This window comes from Periplaneta americana, chromosome 4 (genome assembly GCF_040183065.1).
Source record: "Periplaneta americana isolate PAMFEO1 chromosome 4, P.americana_PAMFEO1_priV1, whole genome shotgun sequence".
Lineage (NCBI taxonomy): Eukaryota > Metazoa > Arthropoda > Insecta > Blattodea > Blattidae > Periplaneta > Periplaneta americana.
Genome location: NC_091120.1, coordinates 88,137,227 through 88,160,827, shown reverse-complemented (window position 1 = coordinate 88,160,827; position 23,601 = coordinate 88,137,227). Strand labels below are relative to the sequence as shown.

The 23,601-nt window shown below is 37.8% G+C and overlaps 1 protein-coding gene across 1 annotated transcript in view; it reads left to right on the top strand.

The window, feature by feature from the left end:
• The window catches only part of Unc-76 (fasciculation and elongation protein Unc-76), a 480,336-nt gene that overhangs the window by 124,332 nt on the left and 332,403 nt on the right, over positions 1 to 23,601 (top strand). The window contains exon 2 of the mRNA XM_069823700.1: positions 21,838 to 22,686. Coding sequence (XP_069679801.1) covers positions 22,082 to 22,686 — 605 coding nt within the window. The 5' untranslated portion in view covers positions 21,838 to 22,081. The remainder of the gene's footprint in view (positions 1 to 21,837; positions 22,687 to 23,601) is intronic.

Below are 23,601 nucleotides of genomic sequence, written 5' to 3'. Positions count from 1 at the left end.
GATTATGGTGGTGATAATGGAAGAAGTGGTAATGGAATTAATAATGGTATTGGTACCGTAATGAGTGAAGTGAATGTAGTATTGGAGGTGGAGGTGATAGTATTGGAGGTAATGGTGTTAATGTTTATGGTACTAGAGGTAATGGTGATTGTTGTGATGATGATGATGATGATGATGATGATGATGATGCTATAGTAGGTATAGTGATGTTGACGCCAGCGATGTTTATGGTATTTTGTGGTACTGGAGTTAATGATGGTTGTAGTATTGGAAATAATAGTGATTGTGAAGGTAGTGTTAGTGATGGTGGAGCTAGTGGTGTGGTTAGTGATGGTTGTAGTGGTGGTAGTTGTGATGGTGTTAGAGGTAATGGTGATGGTGGTAGTGAAGTTAATGGTGATTGTCGTATTGGAAGTAATGGTGGTTGTGAAGGTAGTAATAGTAGTGGTAGTAGTGGTAATGGTGTCTATAGTGATGGTGGTTGTTGCGTTAGAGGTAGTGGTGGTGATGATGTTGGTAATGGAGTTAATGGTGGTTGTGAAGGTAGTGGTAGTGGAGGTAATTTTGTCGATAGTGATGGTGGTGATGGTTGAGTTGGAGGTAGTGGTAGTGGAGTTAATGGTGGTTGTGAAGGTAGTGGTAGTGGAGGTAATGGTGTCGATAGTGATGGTGGTGATGATTGCTTTGGAGGTAGCGGTAGTGCTGCTGATGGTGCTAGTGGAGTTAATGATGGTTGTGGTATTGGAAGTAATGGTGGTTGTGAAGGTGGTAGTAGTAGTGGTAGTAGAGGTAATGGTGTCTATAGTGATGGTGGTGGTTGCGTTGGAGGTAGTGGTGGTGATGATGGTGGTAGTGGAATTAATGGTGGTTGTGACAGTAGTGGTAGTGGAGGTAATGGTGTCGATAGTGATGGGGTGATGGTTGCGTTAGAGGTAGTGGTAGTGCTGCTGATGGTGCTAGTGGAGTTAATGATGGTTGTGTATTGGAAGTAATAGTGGCGGTGGTGGTAGTGGTGGTGGTGGTGGTGGTGGTGGTGGTGGTGTGGTGGTGGTGGTAGTGGTGGTAGTGGTGAAGGTAGTGATGTGGTCGTAAAGGTAGTGGAGATGGAGATAGTAGTAGTGGTAGTGGAGGTAATGGTATCGGTAATGATGTTGGTGCTCCTGGTTGTGTTGGAGGTAGTGGTGAATGGTGATAGAGTATAGAGTGAATTGTGGTGGTATTGGAAGTAATGGTGGTGGTGATGAAGGTAGTGTAGTGGTAGTGGAGAGGTGCTGGTGATGGCAGTGGAGATTATGGTGTCAGTAGTGGTTGTGATGGTGATGGTGGTTATAATGATAATAATAATAATAATAATAATAATAATAATAATAATAATAATAATACTTACAAATGGCTTTTAAGGACTCCGCAGATTCATTGCCGCCCTCACATAAGCCCGCCATTGGTCTCTATCCTGTGCGAGATTAATCCACTCTCTATCCTCATATCTCACTTCCCTCAAATCCATTTTAATATTATCCTTCTATCTACGCCTCGGCCTCTCCAATGATCTTTTCCCCTCTGGCCTTCCAACTAACACTCTATATGCATTTCTTGCTGTGGTCGTGCCAGAGAATGATTCCCATTCCGAGGCTTATTGTAAAGTTTTCATAACAAGCTGTTTTTTACGGCGATGGGTTGTTAGCACTTCGCCCAACCCCCAAGCTGGAGGACCACTCCTTATCGGCTGTCTACGACTGCTTATTCAATTATATTCGCAGCTACCCTCCATATCTGGAGGTCGTCTCCTCTATCCGCAATCTGAGGACGCGTCATGTGGTGGTGGTAATGGTGGTGGTAGGGGCGGCTGTTGTGGCGACGGTTGCGGTGTCAGTGGTTGTGGTGGACTGTGATGTTGGTAGCTGTAGTAGTGGTGACAACAAGGACGATAATAACCTACATACAACGTACAAGTTACAGTACATGGAGGTGGCTACAAAGACAACAGCGATTGCTGTGATGACGAAATAGTATGTAGTGTGTAGAAGTGATTTCAAAACGAGATCGCCTGGAGCGGACAATAATTTAGCAGCCGCGCTAGTGCCCCGCGCAGTGTGTTCGGTGCTGTTAAATCAGTCTGCTCAGTCGGCGTGTTTTAAAATCGTCATTCAGACGCGATCCATGCCCGCATCTCGTATTGACTGTAATTGAATCACGCTACGAGGACTGTGTTGACTCGCAGGACCCAGTCGGAAATTTAATTCATCTGCAAAGTGCCGACCCCACATCGAGTTCGAATGGGAACGGGTTCAATGCACCGTGTTGCTTCTCAGATAAATCCATTATCTAATTTAAGGTCACAACGAATCGCCGCGCCGGGCTGAGCGAGGCTATTGAGGTTAGTTAGGCCTACATTCAATATATACAGTATAGGCCTATAATATTCTAATCATCTGATCGTCGATTAAAGTTTTCGTCTTATCAAAATTTCAAAATCATTGAAGGTATATTCGTATAGCGATGACATTGAACAGAAAAAAAAATAATTTTACAGGAGAGCGAAAATACATTTTAATATCTTGAAAACGAATAAATGTCAGACATCAAATGATATTCAAATCTCTTCGTAAGAAGTTTTTATCTATATATTGACCTAAGATGTATTTACAGAAGATTGGAGAAAATTTCCTTGATAGGAATTAAGTGAAATCTTATTTCGTTCATATTTTTGACATAAGAGATTCAATACCGTAGGTTATGTACAAACACACATCTAAGATGACTCTTCTAAATTTTCCTTTTCCGTTATTTGCTTGGGAATAATAGCTTCTTGATGAACTCTGATATTTTAATATCATCTTCATCTTATTCTTCTTCTCCTCCTCTTCCTTCTTCTTCTTCTTCTTCCTCTTCTTCTCTTTTTTAGTTCGTTATTTAACGACGCTGTATCAACTACTAGGTTATTTAGCGTCGATGAGATTGGTGATAGCGAGATGGTATTTGGCGAGATGAGGCCGAGGATTCGTCATAGATTACCTGGCATTCAGTTTACGATTGGGGAAAACTTCGGAAAAAACCCAACTAGGTAATCAGCCCAAGCGGGGATCGAACCCGCGCCCAAGCGGAACTTCAGACAGGATTAAGGCCATAAGGCCTTCTCTTCCATCCTACCAGATAGCTCATATAAATACAAAAAAGAAATACAAACACTGATGAAAATAATAAAAATTAAGTTAAAGCCCTCTTCATACTCATCCTCTTTCACAATAGCCCTGCCAAGACTCTGGAACTCGCTACCTGCTAGCATCAGGGACTGTCGAAATAAAATTCAATTCAAACGCAAACTTACTAGGCACTTGGTCAGTAATTGAGACTCGTTCAGACATGGTTTCTTGTAAATAGTTCTTTTAATCTACCACAAAATATCTCAATATCCGGTAATTTCATCACTATAGAATTTTGTTATTGTAGGTTTAATTTGTAATTTAGTAAATACAAAAATATTCTTTGTTCTTAACTTCTATGATAAAATGTCTAGCTTTCATTAATCAGGTATTCTTGTCGTACTTTAATTTTTATTGTAATTGTAATTGTAAATTTAATATTAATTGTAATCTTATTGTTCATGTTATAGTTGTAATCCCCTGGTAGAGGGGCAGAGAAGGCCTGACGGCCTTATCTCTACCAGGTTAAATAAATAAATCTAAATCTAATCTAATCTAGAGGGTCAACAGAGTCAAAAGAACACTATAGAGCTCTCATCGAGCTAATACAAGAAAAAAGGAAGAAAACAGAGATAGCAATGATGATATTGATAACTGACAATAATAGTAGTAGTAGTAGTAGTAGTAGTAGTTATAAATATTTTTATTTTTTATTTTATTTTAGTTCGTTATTTAACGACGCTGTATCAACTACTAGGTTATTTAGCGTCGATGAAATTGGTGATAGCGAGATGATATTTGGCGAGATGAGGCCGAGGATTCGCCATAGATTACCTTGCATTCACATTACGGTTGGGGAAAACCTCGGAAAAAAACCCAACCAGGTAATCAGCCCAAGCGGGGATCGAACCCGCGCCGAACGCAACTTCAAACCGGCAGGCAAGCGCCTAATAATAAATACATTACATATTAATTTTCAATTTTACAACAGCATAGTTACAATATTTACTATATATCATGGGTTAAGGTGAAGTTGCGCAACCTAACATGTGTTCAACAAGCAATTCCAAGAACTAGAATGTGATTTTTTAATTTAAATTTGAATTTTGATATTGTCCGACAGTCTCTGACATGGTCAGAGAGAGAATTCCAAGGGCGTGGAATAAATATGCTGAAAGATGATGAGTAGAAAGATGTTCTGTGCAGAGGAATAGAGAGAAGGTACATGTTCTGGGTTCGAGGTAGTGATAGGTAAACAAAACGAGATGCTAGGTAAGAGGGTGTGGAGGGTGTGGAGGTGTGGATGATTTTAAATAGTAATAAGAGAGAGTTGAAGAATCTTCTTTCTTTAAGTGGACTCCAAGACGACAATTCTAGTGACGGTGTTACATGATCGAATTTTCTAATGTTACAAACGAAACGAACGCAGATATTGTGAACACGTTGTAGTCTATGGGCAAGATCATGCTGTGGAGAATAACATTTATCAAATATTAACAATTTTGGCATCATCAATCCTTTATTACAATATCTTAACGAGATAACGATATAATCTATGCTAAAAGTAACTGTAATTTAACAATAATAAAATAAAGTTTGAAAACGGAAACAATTTGGGAATTTAAAAAAACCCGCGACATTCCGGAGACAGATTTTAGCCGGGAACAAAAGTATGACTTCGGGGATTGTCCCTAGGAAACGTGGACGTCTGGTATCCTTACCTTAACCTATACTGCACCAATGACCATCTTATCAGATGAATGGGGAAGATGAATGCACCTTATCCAGCAAGAATAGATTCTCACATCCAATGGCAGGTACATTCATTTATAGTGTTTTGCCCAAAGGCAGGTCTTTCACTGCAAACTCAGTCTTTCCTATTTTCTGTCTTCCTCTGTCTCCGCATATGATCCATATATCTTAATGTCGTCTATCATCTGATATCTTCTTCTGCCTGAACTCTTCTCCCGTTCACCATTCCTTCGAGGCATCCTTCAGTGGTCAGTTTCATCTCAGCCAGTGACTCAACCAATTCATTTTTCTCTTTCTGATCAGCTTCAACATTATTCTTTCTTCACAGCTTCGTTTCTTATTCTGTCTGTCCATTTCACACACTCCATTCTTCTCCATATCCATATTTCAAATGCTTCTTGTCTCTTCACTTCACTTCGTCGTAATGTCCATAAAATGCCAAATTCTACACAAAGCACTTCACTGGTCTCTTCCCTAGTTCTTTTTCCATAGATCCGCAGAAGATGATCCTTTTACTATTAAAAGCTTCCTTTGTATTCATATGAAAACCATCGAATCATGCATCGAAATTTGCACGATATGTTTTCGTAGAAATGAATGTCAACACTTCGCAACAAGGAATATGATTATCTTTATTTGGGAATGGTGAAATGATGAGAAAAGAAAAGTAAATACCCAGCAGAATCTTTACGAAGTAGTTTACTGTGTTGTTCATCACAGATTCCATTTCCACTCATCGGCATCTGAAATCGGGCATTCTGTGTGGAAAGACAACCCTACCCTTTCGGGTGAAGGGTACTTTGAAAATGAACAGAGCTCCATTTGAATGCAGAGTTTAGTCCAGAGCTGGGCAGCAAGAGCAGATTCTACACTCTCACGGGGAGCCATATGATTTCTCTTCATCCCCTTTCTTCCCCGCCGAACACCGCGCAGCGTTGATTCAGTCACGGATGAATATTGAGCGTCCCCGTTTAGAGTCTAGATCCGCTCTCGACGCCCAGCCCTGGTTTAGTCGAAGGAAGACATAATATTATAAATTCGCATGCTTTGGAAATTTCTTCATTGTAGTTACTTCCGATTTGTACATTATTTTGTCTGAAGTAAGAAATAAGCGCAAAGTTCAGCTGCCATGGCAGGAGCACTTATGTTCTCCCAGCCCAGTTGTTTCCTGGTGTCTTCATTATTCTCTGACCTTGGAACAATAACAAGTCCCGCTACAAATTAGTTTCCTCTTGCCACATACCGCGTCACTTTGGAATGAAAATTACGTACCTACATCCATTTATGGCGCGCGTCATTTCCTCGTATCGGCCAGTATTCCACGAAAGAGGCGAGGTTTACAAACTACTTTCCGTTCTTCCATTACTTTACAGACGATTTCAGACCACTTTCGCGACACCACTTCAACTGCGTGGATATAAACGACAGGGGAAAATTATCTAGTGTTTACTTGACTTTTAGTCTGCTTGCATAGCGGAAGACTAAAGTTAGTATGAGCAAAATGTGGTGCATGAATCGCTGATCATACTTAAACTGAACGGAAATGGGTAAGAGTATAGGATTCGTGTTCGAGAATAATTCTGAATGACAACTTTGCCTAATTGAGAACCTAACATTCTAAATGTGCTAAGTGTCAAAAACAACTTTCTGGGATATTGATGAAAAACATACTGCGAAATGCATGTTGAGAAAACTACAATATCGTCTTTTGGCACACGAATGAGTCTCTTGCAGTTGAGCTATGACAAATATAATTTAGTATAATGTTCCTCCCTTAGATTAAATAATATTAAATTTGAAAAATTGGCACTTGGGGCATTTTTTTGAGCAAATATTTTATTTATTTTATTTATTTATTTCAAATTTATTTACAATTTACATTTGAATTGAATACATATGAATAGATACCCGAAATGAGCATAATGCTCGTGCTCGGGAACAGTCCAGTAGTCTACATAAATTTTACAGGGTTCAAATAATAATGCTGATGATATAAATAATAGTAACAACAATAATAATAATAATAATAATAATAATAATAATAATAATAATAATAGAATAATCGTGACAGAAATGATACAAAGATTGTAATACAAAATAATTCATTCATAATAATAATAACAATAATATTTAGATTGTTAGGTCTTCAATTATCGATATTCCAACTTGATAAAACAAATACAACAAAAACAAATACCTATCTTAATGGTACTTATTTGAAGATAATTCCCCAGAAATGTCTCTTCATTGTCAACTTGCGTAAAACATCTGTTTACAACAAATACACATTATTTAATAACGCTTTACAAGAATAAAAAATTGCTCTAGAGCAGTAGAACAATTTACGGATATAACAATATACGTCGTTCATCATTTGATTGCTAATCGCAGTGCCGTTAGTGTTGTGTTTCTGCCCGCTGTGCGGATATTGTGAGGTGTAAATACATAAGATAAAGATTGAAGCAGCTTATTTATTGATCCTAATGAGTGTATCTTCTATATTACCTGTACCTATCTATCACGGATTTAGATTACATCACAAGATTTTAACCCACTTGCATAATAATTGCTCGAACATAATATTAATGGTTCAAGAAAACAATCAACTTGTCTCGGTGATATTGCCATACAAAATAGTACTGTACGTAGGCTATCTATATTTAATGAACAGTCCGGAGTGACACCAATAAGGCAATAAGATGTTATTCATTAGGCAACTAAGCCAGGAGATAGTGGGTTAGTGTGGCCGGTTCCTTTCCTCCCTATATTGCATACATCACTGATAGTTCGCTAATCAGACTTGAGTTGTATGCAACAATAATATTGTTCTTCCTTTGACGCATAACGCTAGGTAAGATGTACTGCCTGATAATAGATGTATCGGCCAGAGTCTCAGAGTAACCAAGTAACTTACATATGTAGGCCTGTAATCTTCAAATAAACGCTATCAAATGCCGCTCCTGTGGCTCAGTGCTAGCAAGCTGGTCTTCCATTCAGATCGTGATAAAATTTGTAGTAGACACGGTAGAGGTTGCAGACGGGTTTTCTTGGGTTTCTTCTTTTCTCTTTTTCATTCCACCAACACTATCTACCTTCTCCCTCATTTCACCTATCATATTAATATAATGTTAAAAGTACAATAGACTAGAATCTCCTATCCTGACGTAGGATTTAAAGATTGGAGCTCCGGGTCATGTGGTTTATCAGCAGGCTTCGGTCCTGGGCACAGAAACGCATGAAGTTCAGAACGCACAGACGTTAGTGTTGTGTTGGTCGAGTGGAGTGGGAGATGAAACGCGCCGTTACTTCGTGTCTCAACATGTAAACAGTCCGTCACAGTACGGCACAAAATATATTTCACCCTGTACAAATGCAATATATACAGGACATTCCTAGTGTAGACAATAAATGTCAATCAGGTGTCCCTACGCCGAAGCCTGTTACACGTACCGCAGCCAAGCAGCAATACACACAACGGTAATGCACATTACGGACCCACCTGTGCTGTTGCAGTCGGGTAACTGCACACGGGTCATGACGTCATTTATACTCCGTGTACTCTAAACCTCATACTGGTTACTCTGTGTCCCTAGGCCGAAGCCTGTTTACCAGATATTCGTCTGGAGATGAGATCTGACTCTATCAGGACTGAAGCAAGATGGTCAGCCTGTCAGAATCGGATTCACGAATGCCACTCCAGACCACCTGTCGGATGTGGTAAATCATCGTATATACGTATAGGACGCTTAGTTGGTCAGTGCCTAGGTACATGGATTATGGATTTGTCCCTGGTTCGACCCTCGTATAGACAAGCCAAATGTATTAAATGCGAAGAGTTGGCTGTTTAATAGTATTAACTGTCCGAGTATTCAGAAAACCATCGCCAAAAAACAACTTATGAAGTTATAAATTACGGAAACTACTAGTCATTCTTATATACTTACTTACAAATGGCTTTTAAGGAACGCGCAGGTTTATTGCCGTCCTTACATAAGCCCGCCATTAGTCCCTATCCTGTGCAAGATTAATCCAGTCTCTATCATCATATCCCACCTCCCTCAAATCCATTTTAATATTATCCTCTCACCTACGTCTTGGCCTCCCGGAAGGTCTTTTTCCCTCCAGTCTCCCAACTAACCTCTATATGCATTTCTGGATTCGCCATACGTGCTACATGTCCTGCTCATCTCAAACGTATGGATTTAATGTTGCTAATTATGTCAGGTGAAGAATAAAATGCGTGCAGTTCTGCGTTGTGTAACTTTCTCCATTCTCCTGTAACCTAACTTCATCCCTCTTAGCCCCAAATATTTTCCTAAGAACCTTATTCTCAAACTCCCTTAATCTCTGTTCCTCTCTCAAAGTGAGAGTCCATTTTCACAACCATACAGAACAACCGGTAATATAATTGTTTTATAAATTCTAACTTTCAGATTTTTTGACAGCAGACTATATGACAAAAGCTTCTCAACTGAAAATAACAGTCATTTCCCATATTTATTCTGCGTTTAATTTCCTTCCGAGTGTCATTTAAATTTGTTACTGTTGCTCCAAGATATTTGAATTTTTCCACCTCTTCGAAGGATAAATCTCCAATTTTTATATTTCCATTTCGTACAATATTCTGGTCACGAGACATATTCTGGTCTTTTCGGGATTTACTTCCGAACCTATCGCTTTACTTGCTTCAAGTAAAATTTCCATTTTTTCCATAATCGTTTGTGGATTTTTTCCTAACATATTCACCTCATCCGCATAGACAAGAAGCTGATGTAACCCGTTCAATTTCAAACCCTGTTTGTTATCCTGAACTTTCCTAATGGTATATTCTAGAGCGAAGTTAAAAAGTAAAGGTGATAGTACATCTCAGTGAATTGGAAAAGCATCAGATTGAAACTGACCTGTACGGACTCTGCTGTAAGTTTCACTGAGACACATTTTAATTAATCGAACTAGTTTCTTGGGAATACCAAATTCAATAAGAATATTATATAAAACTTCTCTCTTAACCGAGTCATATGATTTGTTTTGAAACTATGAATAGGCCTAACTGATGTACTGTACCCTTATACTCCCATTTTTTCTCCAATATCTGTCGAGTACAAAAAATCTTATCAATAGTCGATCTATTACGCCTAAAACCGTACTGACGATCCCCAATAATTTCATATAATATATTATATAATAATTTATATATAATAATATAATTTAAAATATCAATTAAAAGAAACACTATGATATTTATCAAAACCTAATACAAAAGATCGAAAATAGTAATAGGATCAGGTTGATAGGTAACTATGTAGTAGATAGACAGGTAGCTAGATCGTAGGTAGGGCCTAGATAGGTGGGCAGGGAAACCGTTAGATAGATGGATACATAGACAGACAGAAAGACAGGCTGACATAGACAGTCATGAGATATCCAGAGTGAACCGTAAGCAATGTTGTTAATTTCAAGAGGTTAGCTAGTCTTTGAGATATTTCTAACAAAAAGTTTAATGTAATTTTGCTTGTTTTTGCTTCCTTTTCGAGAAAAAAAAATGTTTTAGGTAAAACTTTTGATAGCATGTTTTGGGAAAGGCATTGATTTAATTCTCAGTATGCTCAGTCAGTTTCAGAGAAAGTATTGTATTATGACAGTAAATGGTTGAAATAATTTTAGTGTTGTCCTTTAATTTTTATGTTCCCTAATGTTATAGGCTATGTACCTGCCACTTTCACTGCACACAACTTACAAAATAGTTCATTGTCGTAAATGGAAAACACATTTTGTCCATATTGGCCAACATATTTTCGTAGTACCTCTATCTTAGAATGGAATGGTGGGCACTATGACCTAGCACTGCGATCTATTACGATCTATTGCGCTAACCCTCAAGCTAGGCGCATTCCGAAACCCACACCGGCTGACTGCACTAAGGTTCGCTGCATACCCAGGTTTCCAGCAGGCAATCCCCCCCCCCACCACGTCCCTAGTTGAACCCCCTCCGTGCGTCGCCAGCCGGTGAATGCTATAGAATTATGACGGAATGGAGAAATGGAGACGGAATGATGTAGGTTCATAATAAGGGAAAAAACGGGGGAACTCCGAGAAAAGTACGACCTTGTCCGCCACAAGTGTCACTATGGATTTTTCAATGAAAAATTCCAGACCTGAACGGGATTCGAACCCGGGCCGCCTGCGTGACAGGCTCGAGATTTGACCACTCAGCCACCGCATGGATGACCTCTATCTTAATTTTTGTCGCGAAATTCTTAATATCTAGGACGTTACTCTGTTGTGTTGCATTTGACTGAATTGTGCTACGCTGTGCTCTGGCATTACTGTGGGTACGGAATAAAGCGTAGGTCCGGGGTTCGATCCCAGGTGGTGACGGGATTTTTTCTCGTTGCTAAACTTTCAGAACGGCCCCGAGGTTCACTCAGCCTCCTATAAAATTGAGTACCGGGTCTTTCCCGGGGGTAAAAGGCGGTCAGAGCGTGGTGCCGACCACACCACCTCATTCTAGTGCCGAGGTCATGGAAAGCATGGGGCTCTACCTCCATGCCCCCCAAGTGTCTTCATGGCATGTTACGGGGATACCTTTACCTTTTTTACCTTTTACGGAATAAAGCGTGCACAGCTACTCTAAAGCCTTGGTTTTTCTGATCAGACGCATGCGACGTGCGAAATGCGAAACCCGCCACACAAATCTGGACAACACGAGAGATAGTGAGTGGTTTCTATAGTTGCGAGGTGCGCAGACCTCACATCTCGCAGTTATAGAAACCACTCACTATCTCTCGTGTAGTTCGGATTTGTTCGAGGCGAGTCTCACACCTTGCACGTCGCATGCGTCGGTTCAGAAAAACCAAGACTTTAGCTGTAGTAGGCCCTACATCACAATACTTTTTCCTAACTCTAAGTATAGGTATAAATGAATCTCCACTTCCCTGCAGAGATGCAAAATAATCGAGTGGAATTTTATCAGTTTTCAGACACGGTTGAGAATTAATTCAGTGGCATCTAATGAAACTACATTTATTTTGAGCATGGGTATATGAAGTGGATACAATGAAATTACTCTTCATTCGTGTATGTTGAGATAAAACTGCATAGGGCGTATTTATAAAATTAATGGTCTGAAGCCCTATAAATTCGTCTTCTTGACCCGCTATTCTTGCAATATATGTAGTGGGATATGTGTGTCGTGCAGACCCCTCGCTAAGCGTCGCATTGCGTCGCAATGATCTGCCATTACTTGGCGGCCTGGAGGTCGTCCAATCTGCACGGATTTGTATCCGATTTCCTGCTGCGACACCCGGGCGAGTTGCTCCCCACTACAAACTGCCAATATTTGAACGTGTGTTAAAGTTTTGTCTACATGCCGCGACTTTACCACATTCTATTCAACATCTTTAAAAAATAACGGTATGTCAGGTGTTTTCGCATTTACAAAAATTGACGTAAACAGTTCGCTTCATAGGTCGAGCTCATCAACATCACCCACAGTATTTATACAGAAAAGGGTGGTTTTATAATTTGGGAAACACAGAGTCATATTTCAGTATATGCATATCGCTTCCAAGGCTCTGGAATTCTCTCCTGACCTAGTCAGACTGTCGGGGAGTATCAAAATTCAAGTGTAAATTAAATAATCACATTCTCTTTCATATAATTGCTTGCTACGCACCTGTCGAGTTGCATAACTTGGACTTAGGCCATATCTTAAAACGTACTATCGTATAATACTAAGATACGAGGGGGATCCAGGAAATAACGACCGTTTTGTTGTAATAATTAAAAAAAATAAATATTTATTTGAAAAAACAAAGTCTGTTACATAACTGAAGCTTCCTTTACTTCTCTACATAATCACCACCTACATTTAAATATTTGTCGTATCTGTTCACTAGCTTTAGAATTCCCGTGTTATACTCCTCTGCCGCCAGTTCATTAAGCCAGGTGTTCACTGTCTTCTTCAACTCTTCATCACTTCCAAAACGCGTACCACCCAGAAAGTCTTTCAGCTTAGTGAAAAGGTGAAAATCGCTAGGAGCAAGGTCTGGACTATAGGGCGGATGATCAAAGATTTCCCAACCGAATTGATCCAGCAATTCTCGAGTTGAAGCAGCAGTGTGCGGGCGGGCACAGATTTTGTGGTAGCCAAGATGTTGCGACACAATTTCACCAAGCAAAGAACGAGAAATGTCAGGAAAGGCAATATGCAATTCGTCGAGTGATGTGCGCCTGTCTTGCAAGATTCTGTCGTTCACTTTAGTCTTCAGGCCTTCTGTGATGAGTGATGGGCGTCCGGGTCGTGTTTCATCGTGGACATTTGTTCGTCCATTGTTCAACATTTCGCACCATTTTCTCACATTTCTTTCATTCATTACAGTATCACCATGCACTTCTTTCAATTGCCGGTAAATTTCTGCAGATTTCAAATGTCGGGAATTCAAAAATCGAATCACACTCCTCACCTCACAGTCGGCGGGATTATCAATCACGTCGTTCATTTTGAAGTAACACAAAATGCACAATGGCGACTTGTTGCAACCAGTACTCACAACATTATGAGAACACATGTTAAGGAAGCCAGTTGACCTTCAAACAAGGAAGGGGAGTCAGCTGCGCTGCGGGTATGAGCGAACGGTCGTTATTTCCTGGATCCCCCTCGTATATTGTCAGTTTTACCCTTAACATGTAATGTACTATCATCATATTATTATTATTATTATTATTATTATTACTATTATTATTATTATTATTTCTTCTCTATATCACTTCTGTTTTTCTTGTATTTGATTGCAAGTAGCCTACTCTTCAATGTTCCCTTTTGATCCTGTTGCTGCTATAAGTTCTATTGGACTTTCATGTAATTTGCATTATTTACTGTTAGGCCTATATGGTTGTGAAACTTGGATTTTCACTTTGACAGAGGAACAGAGGTTAAGGGTGTTTGAGAATATGGTGCTTAGGAAAATATTTGGAGCTAAGAGCAAGAAGGATTAAGTTACAAGTGAATGGAGAAAGTTACACAACGCAGAACGCCACGCATTGTATTTTTCAGCTGACATTATTAGGAACATTAAATCCAGACATTTGAGATGGGCAGGGCATGTAGTACGTATGGGCGAATCCAGAAATGCATATAGAGTGTTAGTTGGAAAGCTGAAGGGAAAAAACACCTTTTTGAAGGCCGAGACGTAGATGGCAGGATAATATTGAAATGAATTTGAGGGAGGTGGAATATGATGGTAGGGACTGGATTAATTTTTCTCAGGATAGGGACCGATGGCGGACTTATGTGAGGACGGATTTTCTAAAAGCCATTTGTAATTAAGTTGTAAGGCTTACTGTTTGAATTTGTATGTGTTATCTGTTAGGATGGAACAGAAGATCCTAAGATCTTAATCCTGTCATAGGAAATAAATAAATACGTAAATCAGTAAATACATAAATAATCCTAATTTCTTTATAGACGTTCCTCAAATTCCCTATAACGTTTTGCTAAAAATAAAGTTGGCAAACCTAGAACGAATGAATGGACATAATAGAAACACTCATGTACGAATAGCAATGGCGAACACGAGAAATCGTATGTCGTAGTTCGCTGATAACTCTAGAGGACGGAAATTCAGGACACATTAAAAAAATAAAAAAGCACAAACTTATAATGAATTTCATTGTAAATACACTTTCATTTTGACGCTCAATTAATCAATTAGAATTACCTTCGTGTTATTTGGTTGTAGCGGTGTAGCCCTATATTAAAAAAACACGCCATAAGTCTGTACACATTGAAAGCACAGAGATTCTTCATTAAAAAAAAACTCGTTCCACATGAGCATTACTAATTGGAAGAGCATGTATGTGTTCAGCAATTTTCTTTAAGTTTGGCACACTACGTGTCTTCAAAACAGTATTCCAGCGTTCTTGAGGAGTTGGTAGATCTTTCAGTATCGGCATCAACTCTTTCAGTAGGCAATACTTTTGGTACAATGCAAAGTCCATTTCTATATTAACATGCAATATACACAGTTTTAGTAAGGACATTTAACACTTAAATTGGCAAAACTTCATTTCTCACACTAGTTTATTAAACCGTGTCGGTCTGTAAAGAAAAACTATCGCAATGTCCATATTTTATATGTCGTAGAGTATTATAGTATTGGGAAATTTTAATTTTCCTACCATTTTTTTCTATTGTTCTATTAAAATTATAGCATACTAGTGGCTTGTGCAGCAAATGCTGCAAACTAAGTTCATTAGGAGTTCAAATTAAAATTTTTCAAATTTATTTCCAATGAAGAATAGCAGACATTTTGGAAGATATTTGCTTCCATAATAGTGAAACATACTCCCTCTGAATGTTTTTTATGCCAAATACTTTTTCTTGAACCTATCCATCTTCAGTTCTTGAGTTTCAATGCGAAAACGCAAGTAACAATGTCAGGACCATCAGCGAATTTTTCATGTGGGAGTAATGCAGTAGCTATTTCATTGAGGATTGTAGGTGAGAATTAAGAAAATGTCAGGTTCGATTAAACCAAAGAAATATGAAATTAATTTTGATTAAGTTAAAGACACAGCTAAAATAGGAAGCATGACTCATTACTACCTAGGAAAATTAGAGAATCACACATATAAATATCTACATCACACTGCCATTAAATATATGAAAAAGACCCACATCACTTGATTAATCACTATAAAAGTATTTCATTCTTAATAACAATATTGTTACCTTACGTAAGTTTTATAGTTTTCAGTAACATCATATAGCCGTTGCTCAGTAAAGTATAGAAAAGAAGATCTAATTTAAAATATTTTTTCTCTGCGTCTACTTATATAAATCCCCAAAAGGTTTTACTTTCATATCATCAATATAGTATTAATGTGTATAATTAGTGACAAATAGGTCTACTCACATAATTCCATTAACTGCAGATAAATGATGACAAGCGAGCTAAATATCTACCTTGTCTTCCATACCTCAGTGAAAAATATGGCATTTCGCTTTACAACTGGGATGTTACAGGCTTACTGTTTGGAGCGAGAGGTTGTTTACCAAAATTTACATGTAATATCCTTAAATCCTTTAAAATTCCCTTTTATGGGGTTCAGAAGATTGTAATGGAAATTCTGAAGGCCCCTCTTCAAATTCTACACTGTCATCTATATGTTAACACGTAAATTTTTGTTTTAATGTACAAATCGCATAATTATTTTGCTCGTTTCATTTCCTTTTATCTTTTATGTTTGTTAATTCCGGATCCCAGCAGTCAACCTCACTTGAGGACGGATGATTTAAAATAAATCTTAGTAGAATATTTCATTTTTAATGGTAATAATCTCATCAAACATTCTTAAGTTTTATAGTTCTTAATATCCAGTACACAGGTGTACTCGGTAAACTACAGATCAGAGAATCAGACCTGTAAATTATTTTTTATACGTTATCAAAAAATTACACAAATGAAGATCGTCATATTGACATGATATCAGAGAATCTGAGCCATCTGAACTCTAAATATGTCAGCAATCCTGCAGGTCATGGCCTTCGTGTAATATTGTTTATTGTAGTGTGTGTTTTGTTTTATTCTGAAATGCCATTAGTTCTGAAAACTGACGAAAGATGGATTTTGGAAAATAGGAAAATTATGTAGGAAAATTAACGCTTCAGAGAAACGCTTCTGAAAATACTTGTATGTCAAACTTCAAAATGGCAGGTCATTCATTAAAATCCGTTCAGCCGTTTTCCCGTAATTTCCATTACCAGTTCAAATGATATTATAGCATATAGCCTATTAACCTGTTGTATAGTATAGGATACTTTGCGAATTTAAGGGTTAATGTGAAAGTGTCATTAAGGTTTAGAAAAGTGATTTTCTTAAGAACTGAAGAATCGTAATCAAACCATTTTTGCAAATAGTCAATGGCCCTCTGGTACACATTCAGTGTTTCGTTCTTAAAGAGATGCACATCAGAATCACTCCAGTTATTCAAATGCTGATTTACTACCGAGTCATTCCAAACTACGTCGGTCTCTAATAACGAAATATCAATATGAAATTTCAGAATATAATATTGCAATGAACAAAATTCCAGACATTAAGCGTTCTGAAAAGAATTTTTTTTTTTTCTGCATAGTGGGCTGATTTTCTGACAATGCGCAAAAATTGCGGACGGTTGGCAACCCTATAACTCGAACAAGGTGCGAATCAAGAGCTGCATGGCGACGAGTAAGGTGAAAGGGAAGACTTCCGTTGTTGAGCGAGCTCCTCAATTTGAGAGCAGCCGTTGACCTCGTCATGCATAAACCAGTAGCATCTCTTCGACACAAAATGTGTGAAGTTGCTCCGCGCCGGACCACGATAATGACTTGTCGAAGGGATCCATCACACGGATGTCCAATTTGTATGCAGCTGCCGCGCCTCACGTCAAGGGACGTGTCTCTGGCAGTCCACATCTCATCACACTCTGCATAAATCTGATCGCGCAACATGCCTGGCTTTATCTCCTGCTCCGTGCACTGTTCACTGCTCAGTTTAGGGTTAGGCCTACCTACCATCTTTCTATATGACTGTCTACATTGTCTTTAATTTTTTTTTCGTTCTATCATCGTTTCTTAAATTATCGTTTCTCCCTTTCTATCTGTATTTAATTTATTTCATGTCTTTCTTTCTATGCCACTTTTATTTTTTTTTGTTTCTTTTTTTTTCTAACTTCATTTTTGTATCTTTCTTTTCTCTTTATACCATTTTCTTTCTGTCTTTTTCTTCCCTATTCGTCATCTTTCCTGTTCTTCTTTTTATTTCCTAGTTTCCTTCTTCTGTTCATACTTTAATTTTTTCCTTATTTATTTATTTGTATCCAGGTACCCATATTCTTTCTCTCTTTTCCTTCTTTTTATTTACTTTGATCTATCTGTCTGCTATGTATGTATGTATGTATGTATGTATGTATGTATGTATGTATGTATGTATGTATGTTATGTTATGTTATGTTATGTTATGTTATGTTATGTATGTATGTAAAAAATTAAATTATGGTTTATTTAACGACGCTCGCAACTGCAGAGGTTATATCAGCGTCCCCGGTGTGCCGGAATTTTGTCCCGCAGGAGTTTTTTTACATGCCAGTAAATCTACTGACATGAGCCTGTCGCATTTAAACACACTTATATGCCACCGAACCCGCAACCTCGAGCATAGAAGACCAGCGCTTTACTTTCTACGCTACCCAGACCGACTGTATGTATGTGTGTATGCTGTGTATGTATATGTCTGTCGGCCCATCATTTTGTATGTCTGCCTGTTTGTATATGTCAGCCTGTCTGTTTGTCTGTGTATCGATATATCTACCTGCTTGTTTACCTAACTACCATCTAGTCCCTCCCTACCTACCTACTTACCTGTCTACCTACCTATGTACTATCTAGTTACATATCTACCCGCGTGCCTGCCTACTTATCTATCTCCCCGTCTTACCGTCTGGCCCTTTGACCGTCCGTCTTTGTCACTGTCTGACTAGTCTGTGTGTGGTCTATCTTTCTGTTCATGTGTTGATCCGTCCACCATCAATCCATCATCGTTCCTGTTTTCTAGCTATCTACACACATACTTCTTATCTGTCTGTCACCTTTATTTTTACTCCTTTACTCAGACTTATTTCAACATAAAAGTACCCATTTAAAGATGCACCAACAATGGCATGCTAAAGCCACAAAAATGTAATTCGTCTGATTCTTCCTCCCATTTGAATCAGTTTTATTAGCTACAATAATTGTTCGGTTCAGTAACAGGAATATGTAGGAGTAAGGGCAACTTAATGCTTCAGGTTTTAACCACGTGTAAAGCAACATAGAAACATTAATTCATTTTTCATTCCGTTTTATTAATTCATAATGGTTTACTCATATAAATTATCGGCGTGAGGAAATGCATTTTATAAACTATGTTCCCCTCATACTTTCGCAGTATTTGTTGCAAATACTAGTGTTAACTGTACAAAAAGTCAATTTTATTGTGGGAATGAAATTTTAATCTGACTCGACAACTAATTAATTTTTGCTTGGTCTCAGTTCATCCGTTATAGAATATTATAGATAAGGTGTCGATAACAGCTCAGGGTATGGACACTCTGTGAGAAATGGATAGATTTTAATTTCTTGTGTCAGAAATCGGACCGAAATCTGTAAAAACGCAGACATCGGACCTAAATCTGTAAAAACGCTAAGATAAACACACTAAGTAGACATGATGATGATGATGATGATGATGATGAAAAATATTCGCACTAGTTTTAGTCTACAAATTAGGGAGTTCGCTAAATTACATAGGCCTATTATGTTGGTACAAAATTCTCACAAGACGTATGGAGTCAATTCTTAGACGATAATGATAGCGATGATAATGATAACCTTATTCTTCTTTTCTGCAAGAATAAAGACTGTTAGCCTATTACGTTTCAAACGATTGATGGCACCATCGCTTCTTCGGACGACCTATAATCCTTCTTTCTTGCGGCCTATAATGTTTAATTTTGTATGTGTATGTAGGCTATGTAGTTATTCACACTGCAAATGAGTAAATACCCTGTGGCAGTGGTAACTAATTACGCTCAAAATGACAATTAACAATAAACACAATAAATACTATTAATAATAATAATAATAATAATAATAATAAAAGTAATAATAAAAGTAAGTCTAGGGGATCCTTTTCTCGTCTGTCACATGCTATGAAGGAATTTCTGTATTTACTAATTGAATCGGTCATTGCAGAAAGGGGATAAGTCATGAAAAACGCGAAAATGAGTTAAGAGTGTCATTGCTTTCTCCAGACCTAGACACACATTTCCATACAGAAATGGTGCAAATTTGCTCATTCTCAACGCAAAGCAGAGTACCATAAGCAGCGCAATCATTGCAGAAAGGGGACAAGTCAGCGACTTACCTTCTTTCTGCACTGACTGACGACGTGACGCAACAGAGTGCCGCGGATCTGATAAGTTACGCGCCCATCAGCTGATAAGGAAAATGACAGATAACCTAGAAGTAGTAAGTGACCCAGGGGAAGAAAACTGTGTTATTAGTGGTAAATGTAAACGCAATGAAATTAACTACCGCAGAAATGTAAATAAGAAAAATAAACTGAAGGCATTGGAACGTCAATTCCATTGGGAAGTCTGTAGCAGCCCGTACGGCAGGAGAACAATGTGGGTAAGAAACTACTCATTGTTTGTTTAGACGCAACTTTGGGTCATCAATTTTCAACATTCACAATTTCAAAGATCATACGGCGCACTTCTATTCCTATCATGAAGGTATAGGCCACAAATCTTCAAATGAAGTGTGTTCCTTCTGAACTACATTGAAAATAATGTCCCTTCTTCAGTCAAGGAATTGTATCTTTTCTCTGATAACTGTGGAGGGCAAAATAAAAATCATAGCTTAATTCGATTGTTGCTTGCATTGACCCAAATGGGGAGATTTAACAAAATCATTCATTATTTCCCACAACGAGGCCATTCATTTCTTCCCTGTGACAGCAAATTTGATGTAGTGAAGCGCAAACTAAGGAAGATAGACAGGGTAAATGTGTCAGACCAATAAAAAAAAAACCTTGATCTACCAGGCAAACACAGACAACAGATTTTCTGTAGAATCAGTTATTACTAATGATATTTTGAATTTTAAATACTGGTGGCCAGAGTATTACAAGAAAACCACCTGCTCATTAGACACACTGAGGAAGAAAGGGTAAGATAAGAATATGTTTTCTTCAGCACAATTCAGTGAATTTGTTTACTCTGAAGATGATCCAGGATGTGTGACTGCCAGTTTGTTCATTGGTAGTGAAATGAGGAAACACAGATTCTGTATGAAAAAAAACCAGGTTCTGGACGCATAGTAATGCCTACACAAAAGTACAGCCTACAATGGGAAAATTCCCATTAATACGGAAAAAAAAAAAATAGAACTTGAAGACGTATCGAAAGTGAGGCAATACATTCCATTGGAACACACTTTCTTTTACGAACAGATCCTGAACTGGCCATCTTGTGACAAGGAATCTACAAATGACGTGGCTTCCAACGTCTAACAATACACTCTGTAACAATTGAAACAAATGATTTTGTGTAGTACTTTAGTGTACATATTTTTATTGTGCTCTTCTATATGCAGTTTTTAAGTACGAGTTTAAAAGTAGAGTTTTGATTTAAAACTGCGATATAAAATCACATACTGGTACATTTCTGTAGCAGAAATAATGATTAAAATGCAAAAATAATTATGTAAATGGTGACAGTAATGTAACAATTACACACAAAAACATCGTTATCATTCTAATTATTTACATTTAGCTTGTTTTCAAATATTACATTAGCCCAAAATTGTAAATTATATATTTTTTTTCTTTTATATTTAACAATTCCTTGCAGAAAGGGGATGTCATGGTTCGATTAAACAATTTTAAACAAAAGTGTTTGAGATGTCAGATGTCTAACATGATGTATTATACTTCACTATTCATAAACGAAGTAAGAAAAAATATTTATAATGATTACTCCAGTGTTGGAAGAAGAAAAGAGTTTTTATTGATTATCTCAAAAGTAAGATTTTATGACTTATCCCCTTTCTGCAATGACCGATTCAATTATTGTAGATGTAGGGCTGTAGACAATCAGTGTTTATTTCAATAATGGTAATATTATTATTGTTGTCAAAAATAAAGTAATAATTGATATTACTACTGAATTAATTTACAATAAACTACACAAATTTTAACATCCTATTAGCCCCTAGCCTTTTTTCAAAGTAACCGCGTCTGCAATGTAACTGCGGTCATATGTATTAACACGCTGTTCGTCCTTAACCTCTAAATATAGATTTTTCTTCACGTAATGACAGTTTTGTTAACACAGAGATATTGTTTTTATTTATTTACAGATCCCAAGTCTTGCTTGGTTTACTCGACGTTTGAAAATCAATAAGGAAGCGTTTTGACAGATTAAACATTAGCAAGCAGACGACATAACCAAAACAGTTTCTCGCAAAAGGCGAGAAGATCGTCTCGCCGTGAACGAGATCTCCCTCCACCGCCGGTCTGGTGGCTAGCGACTACGCTCAATTCTCGCACCATTCACAGACAGGCAAGCGCAGTAGCGCAAGCCGCACACAGCCGTTCTAGACGATGAGGGACATGGCTAGCAAGATGGCCGAGCTAAAGTTCGAGGCTCCATTGGCACAATTCGAAGAAACCGAAGATTGGGGAGTAATGCCAGGAGAATTCCAGCAACACCAGATGACAACTACATCTTTAACGGGAGATGAAGATAATTTCATTCATCAAGACGCACGTAATTCAAATAATTTCAACAAGGAAACTGCTTTAGGAGGCCTACTGTCAACATCAACAAACAACGGTATGGTAGTGCTACCACCACAACAATTAAGTCAGCAGTTGAATGACAATGACGCAGTGTTGCAACAGACTGCACAGCAGTTATCCTCACCAGAGCAACAATCGACTCAAGTTCAGAATCAACAGCAGCAGAATATAGTGGGACACCCACCACATATCGGGGGTGTTGTGACCGGGGGTGGTAGTGGTGGAGGCGGCTCGGAAGTTTCGTCTGTAGCTGATAATTTTACCGAGACCTTCTCTGGATCTTTGGAGGACCTCGTCAACACGTTCGATGACAAGATCACACGCTGTTTCTGCAATTATGACGAATCTGTGGAAAAATTGGCACCTGTCCAGGTTCGAACCCAGGAGGAGATCATGAACGAATGCCAGTGAGTATTATCAATTCATACTTTACTTCTTAGATAATAAGTTTTTGGTGATCGTCTGTAGTGATTTAACCCTGGAAGTAGCTGTCACCATATTGATTATTACCCGCAGGAAACAAAATGCACCAAGGCAAGACAGCGAATGAAGTTATGTTAGGATATTTATTATTGATATGCAGATGTGATATGATGATATCGTATTTTATAATATTAAGCCGAACACTTATAATAATATACCGGTACCGGTAGAACGTTTTAATTTTGACACTTCTTCCTTATCGGAATTTGTATAGTTGTTTTCGTCTTAATAGATAACTAATATTCGTGTATATATTAAATTCGCACATTTTATTTATTGTGTAGGTACATTTTAAATTAATTGCCTACACTCTATAAATCTAATAAAGCATGGTTGACGATACGCGTTTCATATTAAGATACTCTTCATAAACATTTGAATAGATCAGAAGTAGTATTTTGTTTAAAAATGAATTCATTGGACCCTATGTTACGAAATATGTAATACCGGAATTAAAATGTCAATGTTTTGTTTATTATGTATGCGTACCGCTTAGTTTGAAGTACTGACACTAGAGCTCTTTATGTGCTGTCTTGTTATCAGTAACGATTTAGGTACTGCACTCACAAATATTGTTTAAAACAAGTAGACAACTCAGTTTAAATACAGTTGGGTACGATGTAATTATAATATTTTATAGATGTTCAGCGCTTAATACTGGTAGTATACTGCAATATGTATCGAAATTTGTGCAGGATTGTTTTTTTTTTAATGTGAATTTAATTTTTATTTGCATTTAAATTTATCGTAATTATGTTTCTACAAAAAATATAATATGTATATGACTGGTTGATCACTCTGGCATGTAATGTCATTGTCAAATTTTAAGCCTCATCAGT